We start from the raw sequence: 20,917 nt of genomic DNA, 5'->3' as shown, positions 1-20,917 counted from the left end.
AGAGTACCTTGCTGGCATTTTAGAAGTTTCCACACTGACATTTTGTGTGAAGAAAGGAAACTAGTGAGGCTAAAAGGCTTTGAAGTACAGGAGGGAGAAAGGCTCCAACGGGCAAAACAAGCTAATTTTGGTGCTTTCTGCCATTAAAAAAAAAAAAAAGAAAATGGGCAGATTTTGTTTCTATTGCTACAACTAAGGTTAAGAAGTAGCAATGACATAGCTAAGTGTCTTAAGAACAGCTCAGTTCTGGTGTTTCAGAGCAGAGAACTTTGAGACAGAAATTGCTCATATCGGTTTCAGTAGATCACTAGGACAGCATGCCCATTGCACAACCTAATTTTTTCCCACCATGGAGCACATATTTATGTGGGTTTGTTTTTTTTGTCTTTCAGCACAGGAGATGTAGGGGCAGCTCTACTTTTAAAGCATTAGCTTAACTCCTGGTTCAAGCTGCTCCTAACATTTGATCTAGCTTTGCAAATTTTGCCTGAGATTCCAAAAAGTGACAGTGCTTGATCTTAACAAAACATCTTTTTCACTAAGCTTTTAATCTCATCATGCACTTAGCCAAATAAACTGCTATTTTATTTAGCTGTTTGAGCCAAATTAAATAGAAGAAAACTGATATAACAAGCTAAGAATGTGATTACAGGAAGCCCTGGTTAACTGGTAAGTATCTTTTTGTAGCTGCTTTGCGCAAGAGTCATCAAAATAATTGCACTATTTTAGCAAAAGTCAAACAAGGAGCAGAGACTATTACTAGAGTACGCTGGCTGGTTTTCAGCTCTGTGGTGACAGCAGCAATTGTCTTTCCCCACTGAATTACTACTTCAGAAAACTACTTGGCAATAATTAGAGAATGGCCATAGAAGGGGTGCTTCAGTGATAAACACCACAAGGTTTACAAACACAGAGAAAGGATTTCATTAACCTAAGCAGCATATTGGAAAAACAGATTGAAAAAACCAACCCAAAAAAAGCCCCATAAGTCATCAACAAGCTTTCAGGCTCTTACATGTTACAAATGTGAGGCAGAGTTTCCGGACCTGAAAGAAAGTTTCTCTTCCCTGTGCCACCCACCCAAACCCACATTGCTTTGCTGTGGTAACAGCGTGGATTTAGTTACATCGTGATCTAAGCCTCCTGCTATCACCTTGATTCAACAGAGCTTGCAGGAAGTTCATCCAAATAGAGAGATTTTACTCTGGTTTTGCATTTGGATTTTCAGTATTATCTAGAAGCTGCATTTCTACAGCTGGCAATGCAGCTTGTGGGGCTTGCTCCTCTAAAACATATTTTGCAAATATTGAATAAAACTGAAGTATTTGAGGATTATCTTGCTGAACCTTCAGTAACCCAGCAGAACTGCTCCTCCCAGTCCCACCTTGCCTGCTCCTGGACCTCAGGATCTCAGCTGCTGCCTGACCACGGTACTTGGGTGAGAAGGAGGGAGGGAGGTTTCTGCAACATCCTGACCATACCTGCATTTCCACCCTCCTACTCACCTACCTCCTGTTCTTGCTTGAGCTTGAGTGGAAAACCCTCCAAAACAAAAAATTCATTCTGTTTTGTTGTTGGGTTTTTTTGTTTTGTTTTTTTTATAATGAAAAAAAAAAACCCCATCATTTCCTTTCCAAGGGAAATTCTGAGTCTTTGATGTTCCAGCTCAGAACTAAGTTTATTGAATACTTTCCAGTGAACGGAAATACCCAACCTGTGAATAGTTCTACCCAGTAAGCACTAAAACACTATGGCTTACACTTTGGTGTGTTCCTCTAGAACTTCTTTAAAGCCATTCAACTGTGTCATGTCATCCCTTAAACAAAAAAAAATGAACAAAAAACCAGAAATTAATTGTTCAATTTTTCAAGGATGCCAAATACAGAAAGCTTAAATTATTTAACAGAATGTATTAAAATAATAAAAGGTCACTTACGGGGAGTGACTAAAATCATTGTTACTCATTATTACAACCAAAACTTTAAAATTGTGAAAGAGAAATATGAGAAGTCTTAGTTTTTGATGTCATAGTTTGTATCTTAATTTTGAATGATCTGCTCACTGAACTGAAGGGAAAAAACAATTCTCTCTCTGAATCTTTCCAAGAAGCCATTACTAATGTGTTTTTGGCACTTGAACATATTTGGGTAAAGTGACAAGGTCATGGCTTTCATCAGTTTAGCAACCTGGCATTTTCAGTAACTTCAGTAACTAACAAAGATGTAAAATATTGAAGCTACATTGGGGAAGGCTGCAGCAATTTCAGTCAAATTCCAGTTTGATGGTTTAAGTCTCTATAGCGTTAAAATAACATGCCAATGTCAGAAAGTAGAATGGTCTTGAGTACAGAGAGGGTGAGAGTCCAAACCTTGTGCTCACCTCAATCTCTGTTCCACTACCCCAGCCAAAAAACATGGCCATTGCAGTCCATCCACACTGAATGTGTGGGTTGAGTTCACTCTTGAAAGGGAAGAGGGCAAAGCAACTCAGATTTTCTTCTCTGGCTTCTGCATGCTTCAAACATGGTCTCTCATTAAAAACCCATCTCTTTGGCCTCAGTTTAATCTCCTCAACCCAAGAACAAAATGCCATGCCATTACACTGAAAAGCATTCAATCATATTTATACACTCTTTGAAAAAATTTACAGATCAAGTAACTGCAATGAAGGAAAAAACCAAATTATAGCAAAATTTGCATAATTTCAAACTAAAAAACCTCTTACCTTAAAAAAAAGTGTTAAATATGAAAGTATATTCAGACACTTGTTTTACATGCTGAAACACAGGCTCAAGAAATGAATCCATGAGGAAGTGTGTCAACTACTGCTATTCAAAACTCTTCTATATAGTGATCTAAACCATCATTTGCATTTAAATCTTCCTTTTGGCCTAACACCTTCCATCCATTTTTTTTTTTTTTCATTCCTCTGGCTTTATGAATTTGTATAGGGGCTTTTGTTGGTTTGTTTTTTTAAAAAACAAATAAATTTTGGTCTTGTCACAGACACCAACATAAAAGTCAGAAGAATTTACGGCTAAGTACTGGTTTTCCTAGATTGCTACGCTGAAAGCTACAAAACTTTACATTACACTGTTGTGCTTACTTATCTAGAAATGATACATTTCTGTTTGTCTAGTGGTCTGTGTTAAGCAACATTCTAGATGAAGTAGACTGGAAGAATATTTATCATTACAATGACATACGTGTTGCAGGGCAGAGGGAACGAATTTGGCAACGAATGTCATTACTCTTTCCCTCATGCTATTCCTGAATCTCTGGAATTTCAGATAGTGCTACTAGCTGACTTTATATAACCTGAGTTTTATCTCACTGAAATCCCTGAGGCTTTATTTTCATTTTGTCTCATTTATTAATTTTTATAATGTTGGGGGTTTTTAGCCTGATTGGAGGTAAAAGGCATATGCTAACAGGGCATCTGCTAATTCTGCTATATTTCTCCTCCCTTTTCTACCACTAACAAAAGGTGGATAAGAGACATGGAAAAAACTGTATTTGAGAGGCTCAGTGGAGAATGGGGAAAGAATTGGATTTATTGATAAGGAGGGAATACATTAAGTGCATAAAGGATGCATATTTGTAGCTAAAAAGCATGTGCACTTGTTCTACTTCTTGCAGAAAAATATGTTCTAAAAAACACAGCATTTAGTTTCACTTTTTTGACTGAATGGAGTTTGAAGACAGGGATGAACTTTAAAAGGTTAGTGGCTATAAAGTCTGCTCCTAGAAAACCTACCAGAAGATCTCTTTCCAGTCTGCTAAGACTGCCTATGTCCATGACTCACATGTCTGCACTTATCTGGAAGGAGCAAGAAATCCCTGAGCATTAACCATAAAGGGCTTCCATGGATCCTTTTCTCCCTATTACATAACCTTCCTCCGCCAGCACAATCAAGGTACCACTGTAACCACCTTTGCAGCACAGGGCAGAAACTAATGCTCAGAATGCAGAGCAGGAAAATGTCACAGTTGTGCCAGGAAACACCTGCTGGGCTTTGCTGGGTAAAGAACCCTGAAAACAAAATCATCAAAGAATGAACAAAACAATGACAAAAACACCTGTCAAACAGTTGCAGTAAAATACAGAAGAAAGCTTTTTTAAAAAGAAGTCAAATCAGCACCTTGTTTTAAATTGCTAAGTCCTAGAGGGGAAGCTCAATCAGAGTCTCATCACTATAGAAAGAATAAAACTTATCCCTTAGAAAACAGGTCAAGGTTGTCATCCCCTCTTCCCCAAATCCATCAGCTTGGCAGTAAGGATGGGTCTTGAAGCCTTTGAATTAGCTGGGTTTCAGTGGTTTAACATTTGCTAATCAGTTTGACCACAGCTCCTTAGACTCATGCATCCATCCTGGTATTTTTGCTGGACAGACTCAGGACTACTTAGCTGCTAAAAATCAGGTGTCTTCAGGCCAATATGGCCAAATTAGAATCACACCCTGGTGAGACTCAATATAGTTATATGCTACTGCACAGAACAAGTAAAAAATTCCTCATTTTAAACAAAGTATAATTAACCCAAGAAGTCCATGAAGGCAAGGCATCTGAGGACAGGCAGTTGACAGGATAACAAAGCTAAGCCTTTTCTAAGAATATTCTGAACACCAGCTGGAAAGCAGAGAGGTTTTTCATACACATTTTCAAAGAAAAAAATACCCTCTTTTGTGGGATTTCACCAGGCCCCAGCTGATGCACAGAAGCACAAGAAGCTCAGTCTGTAAGTGCCCTCCAGAGTGTGCCCAGCCCAGGCACACAAACACAAAGGGTTATCCACAAACAGTCCATGCTCTGCCATCCCACCTGGCAGCAGCTCCACATGGTAGCACTAATGACCCATCTACTGTAAACCAGCCTCACTTCACCTACTGCAAATAGAGCCAAATACTTCAGAGAAGTCAAAGTGCTTGCTCCAAAAAAACCCCGACAGTCTGGTGTGAGGCACAAACACAAGTGCAAGTGACAAGTACGAGGCAGAGCTGGCTGAAGCCAGTACAGGGAATCCACAATGCAGTCACATGGAACTATGCACATGCTTCATCTTGACTGAACTCAGGTGAGTATTTCTGGCAGAGATGGAAGAACAGCCACTGTTAGTGATGCATCCTCTGTGCACCAGAGAAGGACTCAGTGAGGTCAGAGCCGGCCAATGTCTCACAGGCCTCTTCACATCTACAGTCACCTGAGGTATGGGAGCAGGAGTCAGCTTCCTTCCTCTTTCACTGATAAAGCAGAGTCTACCGGTTTTCGTTTTAAGGATTAGTGGTCTCTGAAGTTTCTGATAAAATTAGAGAGTTAATTTCTTCTTCTATAATTAACCTATCATAAGCATTCATGGGATCATCCTTTGCAGAGCTCTGAAAGAGAGGAACAACATTTTTAACAGTATTTCCTCATGGCAAGTGTTGTTTTTTCAAACCAATAAGACAGACCCCTGTTCCACAACATATACCCTGTATTATGGTGAAAAGCCAAGGTAGCTGGGCAACAAATTGTGCTTTTCAGAGCCATGGCTTAAGCCTGGCTGACAGAAGAGATGTCCTCTGCAGATGAGGAACTGAAAGTTGGTCCCCACCTTTAAGGGTGCTTCCAACTACAGCCAAAGGGTGAAGCTCCGGCAGGAGGATGGAGAACTGAGCATGTACACACTTTGTAGAGTTTTCACTGAGCACACAGAGAAAATTACTTGGGGCAGTAACAAAGTGCTTGTGAAAGCACAACAAAGTGTAACAGCTACCACAGCTATGACCCTCATGGCCAAGAGTCCCATCCTGGAGAACAACATTCACCATCTCATGTAAAGGTTTGAATTAGGGCTTGTCAGTGTACTTCCCTTTGGATTTTATAAAGGGCTACTGAGAGAGATTTATTTAGAAATAGGTGTCCATAATGGGTATTATGTTTATTTTCCCTGAAATAAGGCACCACTGCAAGTCTTTCATCAACCAAAGCTTGAAACAACTATAGCTGGTTTTGTTCTTTTGCCAACAAGAAGCTAAATGTCTGATTTACTTCTTAGCTTACAAACAATGATAAAGATGAGAGTGCTAAAAATGTAAGTTTCTGGAAGTCAAACACAAATAGCTTCATTCAGCATCATAAATACGATTAAGTAGCAGAAAAAGACATGAATGTTCAAAAGTCACTTAATGGAGTTGCAAAAACAAACAAACAAAAGTCCTCAAACCAAAACCCACACAGCAAAAGAATCCCAACAATCAGAAAACTGCCACCCAAAAAACCCCAACCTGAAACAATTTTAAATAAAAAAAACTTTACTACACTCTGGAGTAACAGAATAATGCCATTCTACTAAGCTAACTAGAGAAGTATATACAATTTGAGCTAAGTTTTGAGTGCTTGTTTCGGAATAATTCCTAGTATTGTAAATACTTAATCTTCATACGATATACTTACTTATATACAGTTAGTTATAAGACAGAAATAGGAAAAAGAAAACTGCAAGCCTAGAGATCCCAGTTCAATGGATTTATAGCTTCTTACTAACCTGGGAATCCTCATTTTGCTCTCCAAACATGCGCTTAAGAATTTCTCTAGGGTCCGGAATTGGTGGAAGAATTAATATCTTCAGCCTTCATAAAGTTAAAAACAATATTTAGATGAAAGATATATTAATTTAAAAATCAACATGTCAAAATCATGCTTGGGTACAGTCAAGAAAATTTGTGGAGTCAGCTTTGTCATCACTAGCCAGCCTTCATTCTCAGTGCAACTGTACCCATTTCTTATTTTCACTCCCCAAAACAAAAGGAAAGGGGAACATTTACACAGACAGATTCTAAATAACTTTCACTCTTGACAAAAACAGCAGCAAATGTAGGTATATCATTAATTACCTTTTCAGATAAACTAGTAGAACTATTGTAGATATCGCTACTATTAAAGGAATGGTAATTATTAGAACAAAATAGATTGTAGAGTCCCTCTTCTCACCTGGAAAACAGAAATTGTAGAAATTTAGGGATGTTTTGAGAAGCTTTTTAGGAATAATGACAACAAATTAGTTAATTCTCCAATTTGTTTATAGACTGCTTTTTCAAGTACACTAGCACTTTCGTAGGCAAGGACAGGCTCATTTTTCAAAAATGGGATTATAATGTAGATGTATTTGGCAAGAAAATGCAAATGAGCAAGACACAGGGCTGAAAAACTGGCTACACTGGACATTGCACAGCGACACAAATGGCACCACCATCAACGTATACAGGAGTATAGGCTGGGACTGGAGGTGCTGCTGAAGGACTAGAGCTCTTCTGCCCTCTTTTCACTCAAAATTAAATAGATACATAAGAAGATGATCTTTGACTCCCATTTATTTAGCAGACAGAAACGTATTAAACACCTTACAGATGAAGAGTAAAGTGCAACACAATGCAGGGACAAGTGCTCTCACCAATGCTCTTTTCTTCACTCCAGTCACTATGGAAATCACTGTTGTAGCACTCAGGCTTTGGTTTTGCTCTCACTTTGAAGGTGTACTTGCTATTAGCATCAATACCAGCAATTGACACAGAATTAATTTCAGACTAAGATGAAAAAGAAAAGGTAATTAGCTTTGTTCAATTATCAACATATTCTCAGACACTAGCCTATTTACATTGTGCAGCTAATGTCTTCTGAATATTTTGATGGAAGACCTTTTCATGACTATGATACCTCACTAAAACTAGGACATAGAGGCATTTAACAAGCACAGAGTGCCTAAATGCACATTCCAAAGCTAAGACTGAATCTCATTCACTGCTACATCTCTCATGCAGCATTTGGCATGAAAGATTAAACTAAGACTTAGCACTTGGAACAGTGCCTTTTTTTAATCTTTTTTTTTCCTGCTTCAGAAAAACATCTGTGATTTACACTGCCTTCCCTTCTTGTCAGGGCAGCATAACTTTGACCATACCAAAGCATTCTGTGATGCCTCTACAGATAAGAGCATGCATTAGATAGGGTCGAACTGCACTTATTTTTTATCCAAAGTGCCAGTCTCCCTGGGGAATGTTGATAGCTTCGAGTTTGGGATAGAATAAACAACTAAACACGCTCCACAGGAGAAGATTGCCACTCACTTTGAAATTTATCACACTGTTTTTACCATTCTGATCAAACAGTACATTCAGTTTGGCTATGGACATATAGCATGAGTCCATCCTGACACTGAACTCAATGCTTTTTATACGTACACTAAAATCAGTGTATCTAAGAGTGCACACCTCTTTCTTTCCCCATCCTCAGTCTTTATCCCCTTGCTTTTCTGTAAGAGATTCTCTGTTCTTTTGTGGACCAGCAGATTTTTCTTTAGGGCAATCAGGTCACACTGTTCAAGACGAACACACAGACCACACAGACCAACAGCAGGAAAACCCAACACCAAGACACCAGAGCCCATATGCCTGAGAAGCAAACAGGCACCATTTCCTGATAGTTTAGTAAATCCTTCTTTATCAGACTGTTCTTACACACTAATGAATCACCCTAACAAATGATGGGAAGGATTCGTAAGACTGGCATGAATTTTGATGTACAGTTTTTACTAACATAAACCTACAGTATGAGAGAAAAATCCTACATTCACACAGCACTTCGAGCTCTGGCACCTGACCCATTCACATGCAACACATGCAACTGCTCATTTTCAACAGCAAATATTACAAAAGATTAATAGAAAAAAAAAAAAAAAAAAACCAGTAATGAAACTTACTGGAATGATCTGACCAATGTCCAAATCACCATTGCAACATTTAACTTCATACTGCAAGCAACTTTTTGGAAAAGTTTCTGATTCACTCCACTTTACATCAATTTTATCATTAGTCTTTGACAATGTCAATTGTCTTGGTGTAGCAGGTTTTACTGAAATGCAAAATGGAATAATTAGTTCAAAAGTCTATTTCACTGCTTAAAAAATTGTTCAGTTCTACACTGCAGAATATTACACTTATACCAGTTTAAGAAGAGAAAGAGGGAAAAGTTAGCACCAGAAAGTCAAAAAAGAATAAATCCAACTGAAGAATAAGAGTAGAAGTGAGTGGAAAATTACCCCTCCGCTCTCCCCCTCAGATACCCACCCCACAGAAAACAAACTCTTGTCTATATAATTTCAAATCAAAGGTCAATAGAAGAAGCGAGTATCTAATCACATTGTTTCATCCGTACTTTATGAGGTGATAGTTTCTCAAACACAACTATATACTACCAAACTTCTTATTTTAATTATATTTTTATGATGTGGTATTAAACTCACCAAGGGTGGTAGGATTTTTACTTGCACACACAGGCCTAATTTCTTCAGAATCATCTCTAATCAAAATACTTATAGCAGGGTAAGTTGTAGTGTCTTTTGGGAAGGTAAGATTGAAAATGCATTCAAAGATTCCTTGGTCTACGGAAGAGTTGCCACACTTCTTAGGATTTTTCAAGCCATCAAACCTAGAGGAATAAAATTATTTTTGTAAACTTCAGAAGAAAAGGACAGAAAGGGGAAGGCTTGTTTTTAAATGTGTGTTACAAATTCTAAAGACTGATCTTTCATTAAAGCTATACTATACATATAAAAAAGTAAAGCTAAGTGAAGTAAGAAGCCTCTAATTTATCTCAAGCTTTAGAAAGAGTATTGTTTTTGTGAAGAGTGCCAGGGAGCAGAAAGAGAGGCAGATTTGTTTTATATCAAAGAGAACAACTGCTGTCAGCTTTGGTTCACATTTTCCACATGGGAGAACAATTTCAAGGAATAAAGAATATTTAGAAAACAAACTAATTTGAACCACTTCTTGTCAACAGAATTTCACCTCTGTGATAGAACGAGCTGATCAAGCTCCATTAGCTCTGCCTCACGTATTGCAGCTCTTGAGACAGTTGAGTTTCACCTATTTACCTGATTTGCTTTTCAAAATGTCAGTATTCCCTTCCAATAATAGAGAAGTTAGGAAGACAAGCTTCTTCCTTGCTTCTCTTTGTTGCCCAGGCATCAATGAAAATACACCTGTAGCCTTTCCTCCCAAGAAAAACAAACCAAAAAAACCCACCTCACCGGCACTGTGGAAAATACATCTTTCAGTCTAAAACTGAAGTGTTTTCCTAGCTTTTCGCTTTAAAATTTAAAAGTTATTATTCTTTCAAAGCAGCATGAATTAAAACACTTTGCATTCACTGCAGCTACATCTTCCATTAAAATTAAGGGCAGGTTGAGAATATATAGCTCAAATTTAAAGTATTATTCCAGTAAGTATCCCTATTCCCAGAAATTCAGACCTTCAACCCTGCATTGGTCCCGTTCTTGTAACAAAAGAAAAAATTTGAGTAGCAGTCCAGACAGGGAACAAACAGTCCCCCTACGTTTAACTAAAGCAGCAAGTTTTCTGCTGTTTGCTGCCCAAATGCTCTGAACTGAACTGCTGGCCTGTGAGACTGCCACTGGAGAAGAGGAGCAAAAAGTTTATATAGCCAGATCAAATAAGACAGAAAGCTGTTAAAACTATGACATGGGGCTTTCAAAAAGAAAACTTCACTATCTCTACAGAAGCTAATGCAATCTGGCATTTCACAAGCCCCATCAAGGTGCAGAAGATTAGCATGTACAGTTATCAATGCCAAGAGCTGGCTCACACAAGTTTGTTCCTTTGGAACAAGACACCATTTATGGCAGTCCATTGGCCAGCGGGGATGATGATGATGATAAAAAGATGTTCTTCATAACTTTAAAGGTGAATCAGTTATTTAGGACATTGAAGATGCAAACAAAAGTACTACTAAGAGTTATTAATGCTTTCATACCATTACCCAATGGTTTATGAACTAACACATACATTGGCGAGTGATTCCAACTTAAACAGCCGATTTTGTTGGACTGCAGGGAAAGCAATTAATACATTGGTCTAGCTTAGTTCTTATTTATTCCCGCTTTGAATCAAGTGCCCAATTAGAAAAATATAGAAAAAAATACAGAAAGCAATAGCAGCTATGTTAATATGGGCTACAGAAGCAGACACAAAACAGTTATAAAAACTTCCCAAAAACTCTTGGCCACAGCAGCTTCTGGCCCCTTCAGTGGTGAAGTTTTCTATTGGATGGGACTGAGCACTTGGACACAATGCCCTGGGAGCTTTCAAAGCAACAGGAGGCAGACAAATGGAATGTGTAATGTAAAACTAAAGATTAGCCCAGAAGCACTTTAGAGCTGGGAATACAAGTCTCCTACAAACCAGTAGAACAAGGTGTAGTTGGTGTCACTGCTTGCGTTCTCCCCAGGATGCCAGGTACAAGCCATGTACTCCAAATTGTGCCAAACACAGCTCAAGTCAACAGCAGCAGTACCTGGAATACCTGCAAGGCAAGTTGGAAAGGTTCTCTAAGATTTATTTTGTCCAAGTCTTCTCCCCTGCTTCCAGAAGTAAAACATTTCATTTTACACAACTGAAACTGGAAGGCAGAAATGGGTTGGTTACCTCTCAGACCACATTGCCTGTTCAGCACAACAAATCATGAATTTCAGCTGTTTAGAGCTTACAATGGCTGAAATCTCAGAAGAGTAACTTCTAGAGGCAAGCCGATCACAGCAGAAAATCCCAGCATTCACCATGCCTGAATTGCTACTTAGAGTTACCTGATGCTAAGGACAAGGCATTGAGTCAGGAAAATATTTATTTCTATTAATCTACAGATACTTTAAAAATAAGTCAAAGTAGGTAGTAAGTACAGGGAAAACTATAACAAAGCTAAATGCGATTACAGCCATCATTGTTAACCAGAATTAAAGGCTGACTATTTTTATCTTCTCCAGACACAATATTAGTTGCTTGGTATTCTGAATATGGAAATACCTCTGAGCCTTAAATATTGACAAAAGAAACACCAGGTAAGTTGACTTTCTAATTGAGACCCATATACCTTTAGACATTAAAATTCAACAGCTGGAAACTCAAATCACATAAATACAAATGAGTACATAGCAACTGTGAATAGGTCTGTGGATCGTCCAGGCAGCCCAGGCAGAGCAATTACAGAATAAAGTCTTTCATATTCAATCTTGCATTTCTGTGTGAGTTCTTTACACTGTATTACTATATTACATTGTATTGGATACTTTTTAATTGTAGTAACAAAAAAAAGTAGCAACATCTCCATGAACTAAAAACTAAATGCGTGTTAAATGCTGATCTACTTTGAATGTCCGGCTTGCATTCTCCCTGAAGCAGCAACTAAGAGTATAGGGAAATGAAACTGGTTTTCCTATTCCAAGAAGTATATAAAAATATTTCATCTGCAAACAGGCTTTTAAAATCCCCAGCCTGTTTAGTACATGCTGTCCTAACAATCTGCTTCCCCGATTTTCCAGAACCCTTCTGGCAGACACACACACAGGCTTGATAAGGTCTCTGATTCTCTCAGCCACGTGGTTTTCGTCCACATCAAGTCATGCTCCTGGGATAAGACAGACTTTTAGGCAAGAGGTGCATTTCCTTGCTATACATCCTAACTTCAAGCATTCAGCAAAATACATTGTTCCTCAAAGTCTCCTTCCTAACAATTTTGCTGTGGACCCCTTACTTCTGTATGCCAAGAAACAAAAAATGCTTTTTCTCTATTCATTTTTCTATGCTGTGTAGACCCCACTCATCTCTTCTGAAAAAGACAGAGCCCTATTACAATTATTTAAGTAATTTATTCGACAAGTCGTTAAATTTGCTAGATTCCTCCCTCCTATACAGACAATTGTAGGGTTATTTTAGGGACTTCTGTTTACACAGAAAAATTATACAAAATTAACTGACTTAGATGTTATCCACAAAGGCAGCAGGCTTAATGGAGTCTAAGCTATCTCTCATCCCACAACCACCACACAGCAGGAAGAAGAGAAATAACAGGAACTACTGTTTTGGAAGGGCACTTCAATTTTACAAGCTTGCCCAGAAGACTTAAGGCATCCGAAGACCCAGTTGTGTTTTAATGTGGTATAATCATTCTATTTAAGCTCCATCAATCAAACCAGCCCTTGTGTCTGGTATTCCTTTATGAGGTATTTTATGATTTCTTGTTAAAAGAGCAGAGAAAAAGCCATGTGTCCTCAGGCCAAGAGGGGTCTGGCTGTTGCTGGTGCTACCTTTTGGTGGAAGGGAGGTCTCCACCCAAGGGCTGGGCTCACTGGTGTTGTCCTTCTTGCATTCACTTCTCACTCTGAGGCGCATTTCCTCATTCAAGCGCGCATCCATCACACGGAAGCAACTCTTACTCCATTCCTGGGTTTAGATGAGGGGAAGAAAACCAAAACATTTATCATACCAGCTCAGACACATGAGAATTCCAACCAGTGTATGGATATATTACAGCCCTTCAGAAAGACTACAGCTCAAAGCCAAAGGACTGACTACATGGGAAGCCTCAGCATTACTTGGTTTTGCTTTTTCCTTCTCAGGCCCAGTCAGAACTCACAAAGAGAAACTACTTCCACCCCTGTGACCTACAGACATAAGCAAAGGCTACACAGAGATCCAGAAATAGGTACAACACAGAGGAAAATGATCCTAGAATAAGTCTTCATGGAAAATGCAAAATAAGCATGTTTATACTATATGCTTACAGATCTGACCTTCACCTTTCTGTGCGTGTGCACATGAGAGCATGACCAACAGAATAAAGAACATTTGAAGACACAACCAAAAAGCAGTGAGAAGAGTTTGCATGATTTAAGGAGCAAAAGAAAAACCTACCAAATCAAACCCATATATGGCTATTAAATGCAGTGACACCACATCAAGCCCAAGTAGCTCATGATCTTCCATTTTCGAGTATGTTTGTGTGAGAAAAAGGCTCACCCTTTTATCACAAACTTTCTTGAGCATCTTTTGTTGGGCTAGGAGGATGAATTTTAGTTAACTGGAAACTGGATACAATAAAAATATCTTTGTTATGGCCAAAGAATTCCGTAACCACTCATGTATAAAAATAATAAATATTGGCACTAATGAGAGGGCAACGAAATCAAACAAATGTACAGATTAGGTTTGTCTGGATTTGAAAGACAGGCGTCTGCCAAGGAAGGCGGGACCTTGGAATAGAAAATGTGACCCCATTCCCTCCAAATTATTATAATTCTGAAATTAAGGAGCTTTCAGGCAAAGATATGGGAAAAGGAGTAACCGTTCTTTACCAGTATGTACATATATAACAAGGCAAACAAACAACAACACCGGCAGCAACAACAACCAGAGCCAGAACCCAGTCCCAGCCTCTCTCGGCTGCCGGCACCTTCCCCTTGGGTGCAGTTCCGCTCGCAGCCGGCAGGGGCGCTGGCGGCTCCCGGCCGGGCAGGGCGGCTGCGATGGTTCCCCCGCGCCTGCAGGGGGCGCTGTGCCGCGAGCTCGGTACCCTCAGGTGGTGATGGCGGGCGGGCTGGATGGCGGAATGGGCTGCAGCAGGAACCTCGGAGCGGCGGCTGGGATGGCAGAGGAGAGCAAAATCCCAGAGTAATAAATAAAATGTATCAGAAACTCCGCAGCTGCAGCTGGAACCGGGGGTGTCCCAGCAGGCAGGGGCTGCGGGGTTACGGTGTAGCGAAAACCCAGAGCAGCGGCAGAGAAGCGGCGGGGGTGGGCAGCGGCAGCCCAGCTCCTGAACATGGCTGGGAGAGGCTCCCTTGGAGGGGCTCGGGGTCCCGGTTTTTTTCCCCTGAGGTACCCAAGTAGATGGTGAGGGTCCTTTCTAGTGAGGTAGGGTGTTAATAAGGTCCCAGTCCAACAGCTGCTCTTACGAGCAGAGCCTCGCTCATGGAGAAAATAGCAGGGGAAAAGATTCCTCAGTGGTGGCGAATACTTCCCACAGCGACTGCACCTTCTGGTCCCAAGAGCAAGAGAGAGCTCCAAGCTGAGCCCAGCCCTTCACCCCCCAGCCAAAATCTCGAAGTATCTCTGCCCTTCCCAAAAGAAAAGCCCCCAGGTAAGGGGCTGCAGCCAGCTGCACCCCGTTACCCCACCTTGGTCACTTTTTTGTTTCTCTTAAGTACTGGTCATTATCATCTCATAGCAACACATGGGAGAAAATTCCCTACAAGAAAAAGAAAAAAAAAAAGAAAAGAAAAGAACACCAAAAGAAGATGAAAAGAAAAAAAATAATCCTAACCTCCAACGGGTTCTATGAGCAAAAGGATGCAGCAAGATGATACAGTCTGGTTCATCCTGTCCTGTGAAACTGCTGACGACCTTAACATCTGTTAAACCCTTCCACAAACTCATTCGGCTCGTTAACCAAGGAGACCTTCTGTTTGTTAATTTGTTAATGAGCCAATCAAGAGAGGTAAATAGGTTTCTGCTGTGTTAGCAGGTTCAACTGGCTCATCTAAAGGTCCAGTGAAGATCATTAGTATCAAAAATGAAACATCACTGTTTTAGTTTTTATTAAATTAGCTCAGCTGTTTGCAAAACCACAGAGTCACAGAATCAAAAATGGTTCGGGCTGGAAGGGACCTTAAGGATCATGCAGTTCCAACCCCCTTGCCATGGGTTGCTGCCTTCCACTAGACCAGGTTGCTCAATGCTCCATCCAAACTGGCCAAACGACATCCTTACTTATGTTCAGGATATCCTGGATCTGTGAGAAAAAATACAGTGGAGAGCATGAAGAGGCCGATGTAAGCATCAGACTGTAAGACTTGTAACAGGGCTCAACAACAAAGGACTGCTTCAAGAGGCATCATATCAATTGTAACCATATCTGAAATAGCAGCACTGCCTACCCCACAGCTGGCATCTACCAAAGGCTTCAAATTCCCAGGGTTCGGAATTATGGATTTATTTTCTTACTGGCAATAAATTGTAAAAATACTTGTCCTACAGCCCATAGCAATGGCCACCATGGCACTGCCCTGACCAAACACCAGCTAATCCACAACAAGGAGCATATCTGGCTTGCACACCATCTAACACGGAAAATGAAAGCCCAAAACAAACAAGTATGACTTCTGTTCCAGGGAAAAAACATGCTCCATATTGTCTTCAAAACACAACTCTCCCATAAATAACTGTAAGGGCAGGGAGAGGGCAAATGGGGGAATGTTAATACTTGGTATTACCTCCAAAAGATAAAATGCTGTCAAACCACAGCTAAATCTGCAAGTCTCTTATGAGTTCAAAGTAAAGGAGACAAGCCTTTGCAAATTCTCATTTAACTCTTAATGATGTAGACTGCCCTGTATCTATTTTTTCTAGAAAGCTGCATAAGCAAAGACTGAAACAAGACTTTTCCGATTATTATTACAGTACTTTTGTGTTACCATCAGCACTCAGTTATCAGAGAGCAACAGACAGATTTTTCTGATCTGAAGATCCCATAATGCTGGTATGATTCATTTTTGAGGTTTTGATCCCATGATAAGAATGAAATGCTATACTAAAATTGTATTTATATATGTGTATATGCTCACACAAAGAGTTTTATCACAGTAAGACATTTACTGGAACACAGAGTTTAAAGAGATGATGTACTTACTCTTCTGTCCTCAGGAACCCCATTAATGACGATGTCACTGGAATACTCCAGGTTGCAGCTACTGCTGATGTTCTCTGGAGGGTTCCATGTCCAGTTCAGAGTACAGATATGGATAAATGAATAGTTCAAGTTGGATGGAGATGGAAGAATTTTTGCTCCTAGAAGAAAGAAGTTATCAGCGTAACAATCCTGTTGGACCACACTTTACTATTAGTAATACTGGCAGATTTTTAACTCTCTGACAGAAAAGAACACAAATAACTTCTCAACTTCATCAGCTCATATTTGCTATCAGATAAGCTACTGCTCACTAAAGTGTTTCTATTATTCTTGTTACCTCAACCCATCAATAATTTAAATATGTACAAATTAACTCAAAAGTAATCGTTAAGAAATTGTAGCCTGCAACAATGTAGTGGTTGTGGTACTCAAGCTTTTTGCATGTTGCGGGAAGATGAGCCACGTGCTGAGACTTTAGTAAAAACAGTATATACATTTTGTGGAGCAATTAATACTCTGTTCTCCCCAAAAGTTATCCATCAACACAGTTTTAAAGATAAATCCTTAAAAAGATAAGCAATTACATCTTGCAAGCAACAGTTGTATGTTAGAAGCACAATTTAAGCAGATTGCAAGCAAAGCAAAGATAGCAAATGTGAGAATGTTAACAAACAACGAGGAAACTACATCACTTTTTCAATTACCTATTAAACATATAATACTATGTTCCGGCACAGTGAGCAAAACCAGTGTGGGACAAGTAGTAATTTACTGCTGGCACACTTCAGTGGTACATTTTTTCACCTCCCCAAAAGCCAGACAGAAGCAGAGCAGGGCCATGACTCAGAGACAGTCACAGTGATAAATCCATTTGTGCATTAACCCTTCCTTACTTTGTGCACTGAGTTAATGCCTATTCAAGACCCATCACACAGCTTGAAGGTCATATTAGAAAACAAAGAAGGGAAATGTGGCAGAAAATGGCAAACTTCCAGGAAAAAGAAAAATATGTGTCAGACATCAATTCTAGAAAACATCACCAATTGGGAATTCCCTAAGAAAGTGAAAGTGGATTTTTTTTTTTTAAAGGACTACTCTATGTACCATGAAAAGATATTGAACCAGAAGCCAAATGAGACTGTTTCTCAGGGTATCTCCAGGTATCATCACTGAGGAGCCACCACTTGTTTGTCTGTGGACAGAGTGCACCCTTGTTACTCAGTAGTTTCACAAACACTTCAAATGGATATCAGCTAGTGCTGCAGGTCTTGCTGTTCCAGGGAACCAAGCTCAACCCATCCCAACATTTAAGAGAGCTCATAGGAGAAAGGCAGAATAATTCCATCAAGATCAGTTTTCCCATCCAGGTCACAGTGCAGCCCTGTTTCCTTCTGCTAGCACAAGGAAGAGGGAAGATAGAGAAGCAAAAGAGCTTCCTTGACCAAGAATTCTGCTCAAAGCATCCATTACACCATTATCTTACATTTCCCAAAAGCCAGAGCAGCCAAATCTTGAAGGGAATTCATCAGACTTCTGGAGCTCTCTCAGACCTTTGCATAGTTCAAGGACAGGCAGTGGTAGAGATCAGGCACCATTACCATCCATGTGTCCATGTGTATGCACGGATAATGGATGCTTGCACAGATAATGAGAATAATTACAAAGATTCACTAATTTAGTCTGAATATGCTTAGTTTATTTGAATATTTAAAACGTTTGGGATTTTTGTTTGTTTGTTCAGTTTTACAGATGATGTAAAACTGAACATCAGGAGCAGAAGAGAGAAATTTTTGTTTTTGCAAAAATACAATCTCCAGTGAGAAAACTGAACCTAGCTAGAACATCTTTGCCTATTACCTGTTCCCCTTACAAAATCTTAGGACAGGCTTTAGGAACATCCTTGGGGCATTAAGTTTGCAAATACTAAGTCCTTTTGATCATATTAAAAAAAAAAAAAAAGTTTTTAAATAAGATCACACAGCTCTAAGTATTCCATTTTTTCATGATCATACTTTTTTTACCTACAATAGGCACAAACCATTAAAAAATATGTCATCCTTGATTGCTATTCTGAAGTTCTAAACATTTTCTTCTAATAGGTTTGGTTAGAAGCCATTGTACTTAAGTTTGCAGATTTCCAGCCACACAAAGTGTGAACATGCAAAGTTTATAAATTAATCAATAAATTGTATTAGCATAAAAAGTTTAAATCTAGTAGGTTTTCAATTAATCTACAGAATTCTGAAGCTTGTGTTTTAATGTTACATTCAGCTTTTATTCATAGGTTAGGCCAATCTCATACTTTTGTCTGTGTAAAATATAGAGTCTCGTGCTTTCATTATTAAAATTTCTATAGCAATTTGGCAGAACAGCCCAATGACCAACTACAAAACATAGGCAAGCCATTATTTCACTCTTAAAAAGCAAAACCGCGGTTGTGCTTTTAAGAAAAGAAGCACAGCAGTAGCCAGCAGAGAATAGCGGAGGCATAGAAAACATAGTATTTCTAAAAGCCCTAACGTGGAAGCATCTGCAAATCCTTTGCTTCAAGTACCATGTGAATGTTGTAAAGTAATAAAAAACTCATCACATTTTTATTTTGTCCTCCTGCATTTTCTGAAGGTTGATTTCATAGTTATAAACCGAATTGTAGACAGTTGGAAAATAACAATCCTCTAATGTCTGCAGCTAGGTTTTTGGATAACATGAGCAGAAAATAAAGCTTCAAGCCCGGGTCCTTATGAAGCCCTCACAGACACGCACGCATCTTTCCTAAAACTAAACATTCGTGCTTCCAAAATCGGGAATACTGAAGGAAGAGCGAAGGCACAAGGGCGAGGGAGGCTCTGCGTGCCCGCACCCGGCGGAGCCGGTTCCGCACCGCCGCAAGATGCGAGCACCGGGAGGAGTGCGGGGGGTTCTGCTTGGGGTTTTAAGGCAGAGACAGTCCCGGGAAACGAAGATGGAGCTTAAAACATTTCTGCAGACCCTGTCAAGCGCTGCCTTATTGAAAGAAGAGAGCAGATTTTCAGCATCCCGACAACCAGTAAGCGGCAGGGCAGGGCGCGCCGCCGGCGCTGCCTCGCACACGGCTGACGAGCTTCGGGCAATTTCTACTACAAAATCAAACCATTTCCCTTATATCCATGCCCGCGTGTGCGCGGAGCCCACGGCCGAGCCTCCCGACCCGCGCAGGGGAAGAGCCCGGAGCGGCCGCTCCAGCCCCGGCACCGCGCCTGCGGACACGGAGCGCAGCCGGCAGCCGGTCCCGAGCCCCGCCGTCCCTTCCTCGCCGTCCCTTCCTTCTCCTACCTGCCGCCGTCCCCGCGGCCACCACCCAGCAGACGGCGAGGAGGAGCGGGCAGGGCAACGGAAGGGCTGCGGGCACAGCCATGGCTCGGCCACCCCAGGGCGGCCCCTCGCTCCCACTTCCCGTCGAGGGGCCGGGCCAGCCGGGAAGGGCTGTGTGACGAGACAAGACGGGACGGGACGGGACGGGACGGCCCGCCCAGGTAATCCGAGCTGGGCGGGAGTACGGGCCCGGCCCCGCCACCTGGGCAGCACCGCGTCCGGACCGCAGGGCTGGGCAGCGACGCGAGCGTCCCACGGCCCCACACTGCTCTCCCTCTGTTGTCTCCCGTCCCACGGCCCCTGCCTTGCCGCTCCCTGTCCCGCGTCGCTGCCTCCCGCACGCTCAGCACAGAGACACTTCACAGAATCAATTCGATTGGAAAAGACTCTGAGACCATTGAGTTCCCCTCCGCTGGAGCCGTCGGTGCCTCCCCGAGCCCGGACTTGGCCGTGCCGCAATCGCGGAACCGCAGCGATGCCGCGAGACGCGGGCGGTGTCCGCACAGCCCCTGCGGGGACGGCACCCACTCCGCCGCCAGCCCCATGCCCTCCGTCTCCCCTCACATGGCACTGCAGCGCGGCCATAGACTCACAAAGATCTCATTCTGTGAGTCAAAGTAGTTTTCCTTTTACAACCGGTTTTACACTTGTCTGCTACAGCCATTGAACCGTGCCCCAGACGGGGTATGGTTCATATCCTCTCCCACGAAAGCAGCTTCGTTAGCGCATCCCCGAGCAGTTCTCTGGATGTCCAGAGAACTGGATTCACCCCCTGGCAGAATGCCGCTTTTTGAAGTCCCTCCTGAAAATTCAGCTAATTCCTACAGTTCTCATCTGTGCTAAAAACGCATATTGTTCTTCCTCTTCTTTTTTTTTTTTTTTTTGTTTTTGCAGATCTGCTTTCTACAAACTTCCCCAAACGCCCTCTGCTTCAGCCCCTTCGAAATACAATATGGTCACTTGGAATTTTGCTCTCACATTTATGGGTGTGATGCAGCAAGTTTTCCAAAATTTTCACAGAATTGGGAATAGGACCTAAGTTCTATTTTGAT

The 20,917-nt window shown here is 41.0% G+C and overlaps 1 protein-coding gene across 1 annotated transcript; it reads right to left on the bottom strand.

Moving 5' to 3' along the window:
• Positions 1–1,564: 1,564 nt before the first annotated feature.
• IL13RA1 (interleukin 13 receptor subunit alpha 1) lies at positions 1,565–19,986 on the bottom strand. The gene is made up of 10 exons (XM_048318579.1): positions 19,827–19,986; positions 16,515–16,672; positions 13,135–13,270; positions 11,237–11,357; positions 9,280–9,464; positions 8,737–8,888; positions 7,432–7,564; positions 6,875–6,971; positions 6,526–6,610; positions 1,565–5,374 (listed from the first exon to the last, which is right to left on the bottom strand). The coding sequence occupies exons 1-10, from the start codon at positions 19,906–19,908 to the stop codon at positions 5,270–5,272; spliced, it is 1,254 nt and encodes a 417-aa protein (XP_048174536.1). The 5' UTR covers positions 19,909–19,986; the 3' UTR covers positions 1,565–5,269.
• Positions 19,987–20,917: the final 931 nt, after the last annotated feature.

This window comes from Corvus hawaiiensis, chromosome 14, assembly GCF_020740725.1.
Source record: "Corvus hawaiiensis isolate bCorHaw1 chromosome 14, bCorHaw1.pri.cur, whole genome shotgun sequence".
Lineage (NCBI taxonomy): Eukaryota > Metazoa > Chordata > Aves > Passeriformes > Corvidae > Corvus > Corvus hawaiiensis.
The sequence above is the reverse complement of the archived record's forward strand: the minus strand, read 5'-3'. Positions and strand labels throughout refer to the sequence as shown.